This window comes from Dermacentor silvarum, chromosome 2 (assembly GCF_013339745.2).
Source record: "Dermacentor silvarum isolate Dsil-2018 chromosome 2, BIME_Dsil_1.4, whole genome shotgun sequence".
In the NCBI taxonomy this organism is placed as follows: Eukaryota; Metazoa; Arthropoda; class Arachnida; order Ixodida; family Ixodidae; genus Dermacentor; species Dermacentor silvarum.
In genome coordinates, this window is record NC_051155.1 from 205,975,379 (window position 1) to 205,990,303 (window position 14,925).

The 14,925-nt window shown below is 43.7% G+C and overlaps 2 protein-coding genes across 2 annotated transcripts in view; one reads left to right on the forward strand and one right to left on the reverse strand.

Moving 5' to 3' along the window:
- The first annotated feature begins 85 nt into the window (after nucleotides 1-85).
- On the forward strand, nucleotides 86-1,959 carry LOC119442471 (39S ribosomal protein L54, mitochondrial-like). The gene is made up of 2 exons (XM_037707366.2): nucleotides 86-238; nucleotides 341-1,959. Exons 1-2 carry the CDS (start codon nucleotides 118-120, stop codon nucleotides 754-756), a joined length of 537 nt encoding a protein of 178 aa, XP_037563294.1. The 5' UTR covers nucleotides 86-117; the 3' UTR covers nucleotides 757-1,959.
- Nucleotides 1,960-4,480: 2,521 nt separating this feature from the next.
- The window catches only part of LOC119442470 (MAU2 chromatid cohesion factor homolog), a 45,070-nt gene continuing 34,625 nt past the window's right edge, over nucleotides 4,481-14,925 (reverse strand). Inside the window, exons 15-16 of the mRNA XM_037707365.2 lie at nucleotides 13,884-14,011; nucleotides 4,481-7,634 (exon numbers count right to left, since the gene is read on the reverse strand). Coding sequence (XP_037563293.1) covers nucleotides 7,575-7,634; nucleotides 13,884-14,011 — 188 coding nt within the window. The 3' untranslated portion in view covers nucleotides 4,481-7,574. The remainder of the gene's footprint in view (nucleotides 7,635-13,883; nucleotides 14,012-14,925) is intronic.

Consider the following 14,925-nt stretch of genomic DNA (forward strand, 5'->3'; position numbering starts at 1 on the left):
ACACACGAATAAACACGCCGAAATGTGTTTGCTACCAAAGTCTGTGCACGTAGATTTGTGCACGAAGTCAGCCTCCAGCCAGAATACTCTAGCCAGATCAAGTGAAGACGAAAAAACATGGCTGTCTGCACGTTGCTTCTTAGGTCTTGTAACAAACTAAACCGCGGCAATTCCTGGCAAACGCTGCAGCAATTACTTACAAGAAACTACGCAAGGAAGCCAAGTGCAGCAGCTGCAGGTAATATCACTTTATGTTCCATCATTTCTCTCTCTAATGTCCGCCGCGCGATACTACGGAGCGCAGTGATAGGATACTAACAGCACATCTCAATTGCCGCAGTGGGACTCAGCATCCAACCCAAGAAAAAAAAGCTACCAGTAGAAACGGATCCAGAAAAACTCGTGCGCTTCTGCTGCGGCAGCAACATACTCAAAGAAGGCCAGGACGTCGAGCTCGGTCCCGATGACGCGTACCCGGCCTGGCTGTGGGAGCTGCCGTTGAACGGACCGCCGCCGTTGTCAGAGATGGACCCAGAGACTCCCGAGTACTGGGAATCTCTGCACCGGCGAGCGCTGCTGACCCAAAACATGTTGCTCAGAAAAGCACCCAAAGTTCAGATGCGCATCAACGAGAAGGAGAAGATTCGAAAGCTGAAGGCCTTGCGCTTCCGCGCACTTGCAGCGTACCACTACGACCCAGGAGTGCCGCTGCGCGAGTACGAGGAACAGCTGAAAAGAAACAGGCTCGACTGGTGATCGCCGTACAACGTGTGCGCTGTAGACTACCGCCAAACTTGCTGGCATGCTTTTGCGGTGTTCTCTTGCCGAGTGCAGCAGTCGGAGGGCCGACAGTTTCTTACTCCGCGCATTTGATGAGCGTCGTGCGTTGGGCGGAATTCATTACTTGCTTGTGGTGCTGTGCAGTGCGTGTTCTAGCAAGAAAGGAAGAGCCATTACGGGATGTCGTGGTACTTTGCTCTGAAAATAGCACATGAGATATTTGGTGCAAATTCACACTTATCTACTTCAACGTAGCTGCATAATATTCGCTTGTGCACCTGAAAGCATCGTATTGCCACGTTTTGACTTTACTTTTGGAGCACTCTTTTCCTGTAAATATACTGTTGACATGAAAAGTTAACAGGCACAGGGTCTATGAAAGAGCCATTTACATGAAGCTCGGGCACACAGCCTGCAAGTTTTAGCATGTTTGGCCTATACGCTTGCTCGCCTTTTGATAAATTGCAGTTCAACATTGCGCTTAAATCGACCTCTGATGGAACCTGCACCTCAAATACCCAAAGGTTCAGGTGTGGAGAAAAGTTATTGGAACGTAGAAGCTGTGGCTAGACTAAGCCCTCTAAATAAGCAGGGGGCTTAGGCCGAACTGCATTCCAGTGTTCCTCCAGGAGGAAGCTAGAAATTTGATCACGCGTGCCCCAGCTGGTGCTCATAACCAGCTCACACCTGTCAGTCTTGCTTCTATCCATGGATCAAAGTGTCAGATTCCGAGTTTCAGCTGCTAAAAACTCACTAGTGTGACAGCACTGATAGCACAGCTGCACTACCATACAACAAGGACAAGGACGTGTGTAGCCATACGAAATGCAGAAACAGCTGTGCTACCAGTGCCATCACTCTGGCGAGTGTCCATACACAGAAGCTACGACCAAAGCATTAAGACACGGGTCGAGAAGTGCTAAATGGCTATGGATGCTGGCCTGTGCATATGTGTCATCCGATTCCTTGCTCCCCCCCAAAGGCTACTAGAGGGCACTAGGATGCAGTTCGGCCACAGCTCTCATGACCCATACTTTTGCATGTTCGCGAATGTTAGCCTGGTGTGGACGGAGCCCGCATGCAAAAGACTTGTGCATTGTTAAGTCGATATTGCGAAATCCTCATTGCTGTACTCGGTCTTGGGAACAGTACAAAATTAAATTAGTTGTGATAAAGACACTACGACCACTTGTGTGTCAGGTTTGTTGCCCTACTGAAATTTCAATCCTCATGCAATTATAAGCTGTGTGGAATTAGTTGTCAACTCCTGCTTAGCTTTTACAGCCAGATGGCAGTGGATAACACTTTGCACAGCTGAAATTTTGTCACAAAAATACTTGTAATACTTAAATGTGCTGATCATACAAGCTTGAGAACTGTGTAGCTATTAAAATATGGCAGCCATTATTGTTCACAGCCTGTCCCCGCAAACAAAAATTGGCATCACATTAATCCTTTGGAGATGATTGGCGACGTTAATGCAATTAGCACTCTTTCTTATGATGGGTGTGCAATTGATATGTTATGATCAGGGGTGGGAAAGCCCAAAGTCATCTTAGAGCAAGTAAAATTGCGTTTTGGAGTTGTTTGGAGCAGACAAAATTGCATTTTGGAGCAGGCCAATCTGAATTTTGGTGGAATAATGGAATATGGCAGTGCACTTCGAAACCACGATGAAAAACAGAATAAACCAACACAAAACACATAATAGAAGCGCGCTTTGTAGCTATAGCGTACTAGAATATGGGCGACTGGGTCGAGCGGTGGCACGGCGCATGCTTTCCTGCAAAACCGTAAACATCAGTGGCACTACAATCGAAATATATATTCCCACTCTGATGCTCATGATAGCGGAAAATGTCATCAAATTACGTGGTCCAATCGACGCTAGAACAATTCCTGGGTTACCATATGTCACCGCGGACATAGAGAGCCGTAATCAGTCCTGGGCTGGCACAACGTAAAATTACTCCAGAAAATGTTCTCAAATTATGTGGTCCAATCGACGCTTGAACAATTTCTGGGTCACTATATGTCACCGCAGAGACAGAGCCCTGGCACAACGTAAAATTACTCCAATCTGCTTTTATTGCGATAGCAATTATATGGACAATCCAGGCGCATTTCTGCTGTTGGCGTTGCCGTGATGCACCGTATAAAGTTCAGGGGCGATAACATCGTTGTATGTGCGAGTGAAACCGTGCGAGAGTCAGCCACCAGTGGCGGCTCAATCTTGCGCACGCAAGGGAGGAAAGCAGCGAGGAAGTGCACCGTCTTCCGTCGCACATGACACAATAGGGGGAGGGGAGGGAATGGGGGGGAAGCATTGTACTTCTGCGGCTGCTACATATGGCGCAGCCGCGCCGGCCCTATCTTGAAAGCAATCTGTGATGGGGACAGAGTGCGCCGAGTGCTGATAGCTTCGTGTGCGCTGTGTTTTCTCCACTTAGTTCGCGTTGAAGCAAGAGGCAGCACGAAGGTCAATTCACTTGCTACAGCTGCTGCGCTTCCTCACTCCAGCGTTTTGACAGCGAGTTCCTGCGGTCATCGAGTGAGATGTGTTCATGTTTGCTTGTGTGCTCGTGACACCATGCTTGTTAACTTAGTAAGCGATTGTTTACAAGTTTATACGGCAGATAAAACTACTATCCTTACTTCATATAGATGTCTACTAATTTGCTATCGCAATCAATGCTTCGCCTTTCGGGCGAAACTGCGACTTTTTATTCCAAATCTGCCATTAGCCCTTCGTGATAGGTCAAAATGGCTCAGGCCTCGCCCATATGGGCATAAACAGAATGGAATAGTTTTAAGTTATACCAGCCCCGGGGACAGAGACGCTTGCCAGCTGAACCAATTGCAACGTGCGCCTCCCTAATATCTAGTTCGCTTGCAGTGCCCTCAGCCAACTTTTTGTTCTTTTGTACCTCAGCTAATGAGCGCCGCGCCACTCGGCCCACTCAACAGTATTCTAGTACACACTACAGCTGCCCTGGCCATTCTGCTCGCCGGCCACTTGCCAGAATCACTTAAATATCCAGTGTTATAAGCGCAAAAATTACAAGAAACTGTGCAGGAGGCACCGTCGCACAGCATGTGGAATGTGAATGCCTGCACTCTTTCGGAGAACAAAGGAGAACAAATCCATTCCTGTGTCCGCTCGCTGTTCATGGCCACTACCGGATCACGCATTCCGAAGCCGTTCTGGTGCAATGTGGCGCAATTTCGGTCAATTTTCTGTGTTTGGTGCAGTTTGACGCAGGAATTCGCTTTTGTATCAAAACGGCACAACGGTCGAAGGAGTTCCACCCCTGTACGATTATTGTATACGCATACCATCTGTGAGTTACGAAACCTTCCCAATCCCAAAGGTAATGCAATGCTTCATGGCATCTCTAAGTGCTAGCCTGCACGTGGGAAGTAGAGAGATGTAAGGATGCACTCACTTCATGAATACATCTGTAGCCTACTTAGGTGATTCAACTACCCAGTAGCCTTGGGACTATTGTGCTGGGGGACCCTGGTTCAAAATCCCATCATAAAAATATTTACTGGGTGACCTCTTGTACGAGACCCCCTCTTTGTCTACTTGGCAAGACAGATGGCACACCAAACACAAAGAAATATGCACAGAAAGCTTCACTTTAAACTGGCACCATTGTGTTATACAGTGTGTGTTGCTTCAGTAATACTCCATGAGAAGGGATCAGCTATACATTTTATTTTAACACAGGCGTTGGAGTACTGGTAACTAGTATCCATACGAGTTTTCAATATGCAATAGGTTCATACAATTCTAGTAAATAAGTACCATATAGATGTAAACACAAAATGCAGCAAATAAAATACCAAAAGGTAGTAGCAGTGCCATGAGCACATTATGAGCCTGCTGACATCATCCAGCCACCAGTCACAAACGCTAAATTGGACGTCTGTGCTATGTGTAATAATGTTCTTCAAATGCATACGTATAGTTGTACGCTGGTTCAAAGCAGTGCTTCGGCTACGTTCACACTTGGTCTGGGAGCACTCACAAGCAGAAATAAATCGCTGAGTAATTCACCCGCTTTTTCGCCTAAGTGGCCGGAAAACCAAGCGGCAAGCCAGATCGGCCTCGGATCGATTTTTTTGCCTTGGCGAAAGCATAATGTCGTTCTGCTACGCCGAAACCTGCACTGACATGGAAACATTAAAAATGGCACCCAAAGTTTCAGCAGCGATGCTAATTGAAATAATGAAAAAAACTCATTGGTGTACAATAAAACTCGGAGCCTCTACAAAGACTCGTTCCAAAAAAGCGAGATTTGGATGAAGATTACCAAGGAGCGGAGTACTAGCAGAAGGTGAAACAGCTAAGCATTGTCATGTCAAACTTCTTGCTTTTGCAAAGTCAGTCAATTTCATCATTGTCGCTTCTGGGGTGTCTGCTTCTTCAGCTGGGCTCGTTGTGCATCTCCAGAAATAAAAAGCTTAAATGGATTAAAACTATTTATTTCATTTGTTCATTAAAAATCAGCACGGGCATAGATGCACGCAATCACTTCATGGAACCACTTATTTTCATGACCAATGGATCAATGAATGAAACAACTGCTTGAAGCTTGAAATGGTGTATGGTGACAAGTGCCACTATGCAGACAAATGTCCTCACAGTAGTTAGATTTGGTGAAGGCGGCGGTGGCAAAACAAATGTGAACATCTTGGACATGTGCAGAAAAGATGTTTTGCCCGCTTTGGAGTTTTCGCTCTCTTTCCGCTTCCCAAGTGTGAACGAAGCTGAAGTCTATTATAGCACGAATATAGATTGTTTTAAGAATCCATGCAATGTGCTCACTAGTGTGAGTTTGCATAGGTGGAAAATTAATCACAAAAAGTTACATAATAAAAAGAATAGCCTACTGTTTGCCCTGAGAAATCTGTACACAGGAAATCACAAACATCACTCATATTGAGCTTTGTCACATGCACCTTTCTGGACGGCTTGCGTCAGGAGGGAGGGAACAACTAACATGTTTTTATGATACAGTGCATGCTTATGTGAAAGAAGCACACAGGAAAACCAGAATTTCACGTATTTGTGCAGCACACAGGTAAGTGAGGAAAATAAAGACTGGATGAAAACACTTAAGTGTATGTAAATATTCAAATCAATTTTAAATCCAAGTAGTATTTGATTTAGAATTTTATATTTCGTTTCTTTGAATATTCGATTACGGCTTCAGTTAGAGTCTAGCCCGTGCATCTGATGTCACTATCGCCGATAAAGTCTACGAGTGCGAACGTATTGGTTGCGAGCTTCCCACAACAGCTTCACACCAGCCACTCCACCGGCCACACTACTTAGGTTGCTAGGCCTAACCAGCGCCGCTTCGTTGGCAGTTGGCAATTGTAGTTGTGGTTTCATGCCAGTCGACATGCTTGCCATGTTTGCAGCATCTAATGCATGGTTCATGCCTGAAATCGCACAGTTCTCAAAAGTTGGTTGGAGACTATGACATTTTTGCTACCAGAATTTTGGAGTCATGCGAAAACAAAAATTTGCTACATAGTAACTGATACAAGTCGGATCTTGCATTTTCAATTTTGTTATAGCTGGAGGATAAATACTCCACTGAAATAAACCATGTCTGACCAAATTTTACATTCACTTCTTTATAATTATATTGAGGTACGGCTGTATTCGTATTCAGTTCTGTAATGTCACTACTAGAACACTCCTAGTTTATTGCAAATGCAATGAAACAACGTGAGTAAATGGGGACAGAAGACAATATCAGAATAATTTGGCACAAGCGCTGTCTGCCAAATCTACATTTATTGTGAATGCGTGAAAACTTCTGCCAACCACAATTAATGATCGCTTGGTAGGCAGCCACTTGTGCAATAGTGTTGCTTTTTTGTCCTTTGTCCTCATTAAACATTCAAGTTGGCAGACAGCTCTTCTGTCATATTCTTTATATTGGCCTCATAAACCTGCTCACTGCACAAATATGCATGCTTTCCAATTTGTTGAGGTCAATGTGCTTTTGCAAAGTTTCCAAGCTCTGGAAATCATTCGGAAATATCAAAGGCAGCATGGTGAAACTGAAAGAGACATCGATGTGCAACCAAATCTTAGGCCACATGTTTTAAACAATTTCTTTCACATACTACTAGACACACAACAGCAAAGCATGCAATGCTTTTTCACAGTATATGTGTAGAACTTCTCAAGGTAGCATTTACAGGCTGCCAATTGTCACGACGCTATATACAAGTCAGTTCTCCTACTGTGGTAACTTTCTAAATAAAAGGCATATGACACAAATGTACATTCCACAGGTCTGTAAATATAAACACATGGGAAAAATTTACAACAGTAACTGATGTTGACTGCACATTAAATGCCACAAATGCCCACAACTGTGGACAGCTATGAATGAAGTGAATCACTTGTTTTCTTAGACCTAAAGGACAGTCAATTGCGTGCACTAAGGTGAATTTACACATTGTGGCTAGCGATCACGCATATATCAATAGGACTAATGTATTACAGTAGATCTCTGAGGAGTAAGGTTAAAGGAAAGGAAGGAGGTATGCCTGTACATGCGAGTCCCCATGTCTGCGAAAATAAACTAGGAGAAAACATTCTTGCAGCTTATCACAATGTGGCAAACATGACACACTCTTACATAGGCGCTCTGGCTGATAAGGAACCTTGCTCAAAAGGACATTCGCACAGGTGGGGTTGTCATTAACTATAAGCGTGCAGGCATAGGATGTTGGCTTCGAAAGAAGCCCTTAACAATGCCAGTTTATGGAATTGCCGAGCTGGTTGATGCTGTGTTCATAACAGGGGGCTCTCCGTCAATCCACTGCAGTTAAAGAAAAAGAGAGAGAAAAGAATAAATGTAAGTTGCAATATCTATATACAGGGTGTCCAAGCTATCATGCACAGAGATTTAAAAATATGCAAATGCCATGTAGCTGGACAGAACCAAGGTAATGTTGTTTGTCATCGCCTGGAGATACTCAGATTATTTTTTTACATTCTGCCTAATTACATAATCAGTCTTAATTAATCAACTTCTCAATATTATAATTAGATGAAAAGTGTCAATGAGCAAACTGCAGAGCAACATGAAAAACTGCAGATACAGCTTTCTACTGCTCAATACGTGCTACATAAACGTGTTTTTCCAAGCGTGAAAGATGCCCGCGCATACATGCAAAGTGACTCGAGCGGCCAGTCGCGCGGCTATTTTGCATGCATTCGTGGGCTTCTTTCACACTTGGAAAAACACTTTTATGTACGAGGGTGGTCTGAAAAGTTCTCGGCCTGATGTAGAAAAAATCGTTTTGGAACTTCAAAATTAATTTTATTTTTCAACATACCGTAAAATTCCGAGCAAACGCCCCCCTTCAAGCAAGTCGAAATTACCGGCAAAGTTAGGGGGTGCGCTATCCCGGAACGGCACCTAAATCCAAGATGGCAACGACAAAATTTTCCCGCCAAAAAAAAAAAAAGAACCACAGTGGGAATGGCTTTAAAATTTTATTGAATACGAACTTTATTAAGCCAAAGATTTGTTAGTGGTGTTTATCACTCTCAAAACCACCGAAAGAACTACAGAAAGAGCACATCGACGCTGCACCGACGTGTCGCCGCGACTGGCGAAACGAACATTGGTTATGCAGCTTCTATTCCAGGCAAAATTATGTCCGCTAGAGTAAAGTGACGTGCAATGTTCACTTTATTAATAACCATGTCTATGGTGAAACGTTTAGCACTAATGAGAGTGCCGATACAAGTCAAGCTCAGCTGCAGTCCATGGCTACCGACAGCGAACAGCGAATCGCGGCTCGGCCATGCTCGCATCGCAGCTGGTGGCACCGCAAATATCAGCATGTTTTCTTCATCGTGTGAAATTATTGCGAGGAGAGGGTAAAGCGGCAACGACGGTAACAAAACATTGCTGCTTGGGAGTCGGCGGTTCGTTCTGAAGCGCCGTCTGCTACGGATTCGAAGTGAACTAGAAAAGGCCTAGCGACGATATCGGTGGCGTGTGATTAGCAGCGGTGAAGCTGCCAGCGACGCCGAAGCGTAGCCGCGACCACTCCTCTGTCGCCGAGCGGTCACGTCGCTGTGCCGCAGGAAAATCCTTTGTGCCGTGTGAGAGGCAGATCTCGCTGTCGGCCGGCGGTTCGTGAACAACAGACCGCCAGCCGCAGTTTGCCTCGATGCGCACGTGTGCCCACTGGTGGACCTAAAGTCCCTAGAAAAAAATATCTAGGGACTTTAGGGGCGCCGGGTGCGACCATGATTTGATGAAATGGCTCATCGGGGCACCCCGATGCGCACCGGTGTGATTTGCTGAAATTGCCATTATTTTCGCAGACTAGATGTGGCAGGCACTGGCCATCAGGAGAACCCTGATAGGATGCGGAGCGGGGGGGGCACTGTCCCGGAACGGCGCAGCAACTTGAAATTGGCCGTGAAGCTAGGGGGGGGGTGCTCTTGCACGGGTGGGGGCGCTTGCTCGGAATTTTACGGTAGTCTCCTCTCAACTCTACACACTTGGTCCATCGATGTTCCAGAGCCAGGATTCCGTCCTTAAAATGACTTTGTGGAAGTTCTGAAAGGTACTCATCCACAGCAGCAATAACTTCTTCATTTGATGAAAAACGTTGCCCACCAAGAAAGATTTTGAGTTTGGGAACAGGTGGTAGTCCGACGGGGCCAAGTCAGGAGAATAGGGTGGGTGCTCCAACAATTCGTACTTCAAAATCGTGCAATTTAGCCATTGCAAGATGCCCTTTGTGCACCGGTGCATTGTCTTGATGAAAGATAATTTTCTTCTTCTGCAAACCTGGTCTTTTCTCACGAATTTTCTGATCCAACTGAGTTAAAAGGTCAGAATAATACTCCCCAGTTATGGTTTTACCCTTTTCAAGATAATCCACAAGCAGAATGCCTTCAGCGCCCCAAAAAACAGAGGCCATCACCTTTCCTGCGGAGGGAACTGACTTGGCTTTCTTTGGTGCAGACGACCCGGCTTCAGTCCACTGCTTTGATTGTTGTTTCGATTCCGGCGTGTAATGGTGAATCCAAGTTTCATCCATTGTTATAAATCTGCGCAAAAAGTCTGCTGGATTTTTGTTGTACAGCTCCAAAGCATGCTGTGACATCGTCATGTAGTTGCGTTTTTGCTCAGGAGTAAGGATGCGCGGCACCCATCTTGCACAGAGCTTGTTCGTGTGTAGTTCGTTATGCAAAATGTGACCTACACGTTCCACTGAGATGCCAACAGCCTCGGCAATTTCGCGCAACTTCACTCTCCTGTCTTCCAAAACCATATCGTGCACATGGTCAATCAATTCAGGAGTTGTTGCACTTTTTGGGCGCCCTTCGTGCGGGTCATCTTCAATCCTCTCTCTCCCCCGCTTAAACTCAGCAGCCCATTTCTTGACTGTGGAGTATGAAGGTGAATCTTGCCTGTAAACTTTAACAAACCTTTGGTGAATTTCATTCGGAGATAAACCTTCTTTTACAAAGAACTTTATCACCGCACGGTACTCAAGCTTCTCCATGCCTTACAGTGCTTCACACTACACCCACTGTGATCGACTGTAAAAGCCAAACTGCTAATTGGCACTAGATGGCGTTTCATCTGACACTTGCAGAGACTTGTATGAACGTGCACATGAGTGCTGCAAGTTCTAGCTCACGTGATTCTTATTGAGGCCGAGAACTTTTCAGACCACCCTCATAGCACGTACTGAGCAACAGAAAGCTGTATCGGGAGTTTTTCATGTTGCTCTACAATTTTCTCATTGACAATTTTAATCTAATTATAACATTTGAGAAGCTAATTAATTAAGACTAATTATGTAATTAGGTGGAATGCAAAAAATAATCTGAGTATCTCCAAGCGATGGCAAACAACATTACTTTGGTTCTGTTCAGCTACGTGGTATTTGCATATTTTTAAACCTTGGTGCGTGATAGTTGGGACACCTTGCATAAACAAAATATATTGCATAATGTTAACAAGCACTACCATCATGTCCAATTGGCTACTACAGAAGATGCTCCTATTCATGCCAATTACTTCCACTCTAAACTACCATGGTATGACTTTGGCTAAGCATTGTTTTAGAGTTTTCCATCATAAATTCATGTTCTCTGCACAAATACTGCAGCAATACATGAATTTCACCACGAGTCCCAAGGAATTGCTGCAGCAAAAGCTACTACTAGTACCCATAGCCTCATGCAGACCGAAAGGCAACTATGGCTAGAGGCACTCAGCTTCCCTAATGACAGGTTCGCAATACCTATTTTTGGTATGTGGCGAACCAAGATACATGTCTCTTGTTTTCTTTTTTCTTTCTGTTCCTTTTTTTCTCACAGACGTAATCTTAGTAGCCACATGCAGTGAGTACAAAAAACCCTGCTGATATGTTCCCACTTTTCCTACCTGCTAGGTCGCATTTGAGTAGGTCCCATCACACAGCCCACAAACTTCTAAGTACCGGAGAACCCTGTTAATATGCTCTTTAAGGGATCGTGGAAAAATAATGTAACAGCCGAGAAAATGTAACAGTGAGGAAGGCCCCAAGTAGCCACAGCAATGTCAGAAACAACCCCGAATGGCTGCCAATACATTGATTAGACGTTTTGATGCTTGTACTGTGACTGGAGATAGCGCGTGTGCACCAGTATAATTAAGGAACACATACTATGTTCCATGACCGTTGCCCCTTCCCCACTATTAATACGCCTCGCCATAAAGCACAGCTGTACTGTGGCGAAACTGACTTTAGGGAACAGGCAAAAACCACTACCGTGCCGAGATACACTTATCGGGCCTGACGATCGCATACTTTTGGCATTTCGGTGTGGGCCCATGGGCAGGGCTTGACAGGCCTGATTGCGAGTATACATTTATTGTCTAAGTGCAAGAGTAAATTTGCCTCTGCGCCACTAAATTTACATGACCACTGCATTTGAACACAACATAAAATTCAGGAACATTACAGAATGGCGACGTATCATATGGGAACATAACGCAGAGGAGTCAATGGGCTTTAGGTCGGTATCGCCAAAAATGTGACGCAGCAGCTGTGAAAACACAATAGCAAAGAACCTATCGACAGGGTTCCACTGTATTAATTTCTCACCTGACCAGGATGCCACAGTTCTGTGACATCTCCATACCTTATGTTGCACTTAAGGCAAGGCAATGACAAACTCAGTGATGTACGAATAGAACACAGTGTTCACTGCACAAACATACTTTATCCAATATGTAAAAAACCTCATTTATCTGCATGCTAGCTTCCCAGCAACATAGCATATCGTGGCTGCTGCTGCTAATTGGCCATCAATTGTGTGGCATTATTTCGTTACCATACTCGACTAGTAGCTACTGCACCCAATGTGCAAAAAGCAAGAAGCAAGTGATCTCTGGCAAGAATGTATCTGTTAACACTCATTCAAGGCCAATTTTAATTAAGCCTGTTGCACTTGAGAAAGAAAGTTCTAGTGACTGTGGGATGCGGAATTTTGATTTAGGGCCACATTTATTTTACGAGAATTGCTGAAAATAAGTAAGTTTGAAAAAATTTGAAGCACAAAGTTTACAAATCTATAACTCGACACCAAGAACAGATATCACAGTTTTCTAAACAGCCTCTGCTGAAACATTTAAAGCGGACAAATTTGATATATTAGTTTAAATCTTAAGTGAATTTGTTACAATGTTTACAAGGGTATTGCAGAAGCTCTACTCACATATTTGTGTTGTTTTTAGGAGTCATGTATATCATTAATTTTGTCCACTTTGGATGTACTACTAGATGCAATTTACAGAATTGTGATATCACTTGTCATTGCTGAGTTATACAGTTGTAAACTTGATAGTTTCGTTTTCCGAAAATTCACAATTTTCAAGAATTTTTACTAACAAATGAACAGCCTAAATCAAAAGACTGCTCGCAAACAGTTAAATTTTAACATTTTCTTTGAAATGCAACAATCCTCATCAAAATTTGGTGCAGTGGTCGCCGACAAAAACAATTTCTCCTTTCCCATGTATTTAGATGCTCCCCCCTAGCTAAAGCTTTCTATTAAGGATGGAATGCACTGTGTTCTAAAAGAGGCTAAAACAGATTCTAGCAAGATTTTAGAAAATTTAGTGTGCCACAATGGCCGATATATTAGAAAATACTTTGAAATTTGTTACGTCACACTGATCTATTGGTAGTGGAGTTTCAGTGCAAAATTGAAACAAAAAAAAGTTTTTTTTCTGCTAGTACTAGTAGTAATCAACTTTTTTTCTGCAAAATTAACAAGAGTAGAGTTTTGAAAGAATATTTTATCAGTCTAAACTTATTTAGTGTCCAAGCATGTTTTCCCCCAAAGGCCATGATCAACACATAATCAGGGTTCTGCTGAATATATACGTTTAGAAGCTACAGTCAACTCTCAAGCAACACAAGATGGCATTTTCAGACCACCTTTTTTTTCTGGTTCTTTACTGGGACTGAAAGGTTACACTGCAAAACATCTGAGATCAAACCAATAAAAATGACAGATTCATGCCTTTTCTTTTTCCACGCCTGTAAATTCTAAATTTGTAAATATATACTGCGGGCCAGTAGGTGGTGGGGGGTGGGGGGTGAGGGAGATGCAATTAGATAGCACACATTTTTAAATGGTTTTCTCTGAGCACACATCGTTAGTGGGATACAACCACACTTTATTAATGATGATTTACATTCAGAAACAGCACACAAGCAACAGCAAACTTGGAACAACAGAAATTGACAAGCAACACACAGTGTTTAGGTCACAGTGACTGCTTCAGCAAATCTGCTGTTGCTGATTTTGCCTACTACAGGAACTACAGGAATAAACTTGCTCAAAGCTAGTAGTAACCCTTTGACGCCCTTTCACCATCAGAAGACTTCCAAAGGTATGGATGAAGACTGGCAAGCTCAACCTTTTCATGAACAAAATTTTTTGTAAGATGCAAAATTTGTAAAATTGTAGAACGAGCCCGAATTTGTAAACATTACGGAAAATTCAGGAGAACTGGCAGCTATGTTTTTCTGCTCACCTGTATCAAGTTGTGTTCTGGCAGCTGGGATGCCTGAAAGTGGTCCTTGAGCAACAGTTGTGAGAAACTGGCATGTGTCTGGATGGCTTCCTGCTCCTGCAGTGGCTGGCCGCACAGTCGGTACAGGTCTGCGCAAAGCAGCATGTTTTCATTCTGACACAATGAAAGAGCAGCTGGGCTACATTGAGCAACTGCTGTCACTAAAAGTGGTAAGTAAGTGGCAAGGAATTGTAAGTCAAAGCTCTGACACATATCGCCATGTAAGGAACAAAAGAGCAAACTTCCCAATGCAGGTCAACAACAGTTTAGTACCAAATTTGGTGATGTGTAGACAGTATTCATTATACAAGTTTATTTCTTAATAATAATAATAATAATTCTCGGTAAACGGAAATCGCCTAAACAGAACTGTCACTTAAATGGAACAATGTTACATTCGTAAACAATGCCCACATTATCTACATCAAACTACAAGTTACCGAGCCTGCTATGATCTCGCTGCAGTTCTGCCACGCAGTCACATGGTTTCTTATATGAAATTTTTCAAGCGAAGAGCGGAGCACAAGTCTTGGGCAGATTTACAGGCGCACAAGAGCATCAACAAGGCCAGGAGCTCCAAAACACCAAATTAAAACAGCTGCCTATCGGTAAAGGTGCATGAATTATGCCAACTAAACGCGTGAATTATGCCCACAACGGTTCTGCTCCAAAACGAAAGAGGGCACCACATTGCCACTAGCTAGCACTAGGATTGCTCAAATAAAAAATTCTGCTTACAAAATTTCTACGCACTTTTGCAAGTAATGGCTCAGGTATGAGCACTTCCAAGGATGAGCGTTTCGTTGCACCATAACAAACTGGGTTAGGTTAAAATACATCACGAAAAACTGGGTCTTTAAAAAACAGTTGTCAGTCCCTTTAAGCCCAGGTGGGGAAGGAAGACGTGCTGCTCTGCTTTCTCCGGTCTGGTTTCAGCTTCTTGCGCGTTTTTTCTAGTCATTTTTACAGGGTCTTTCCTCATCATTTTAAGGCATGTGACACT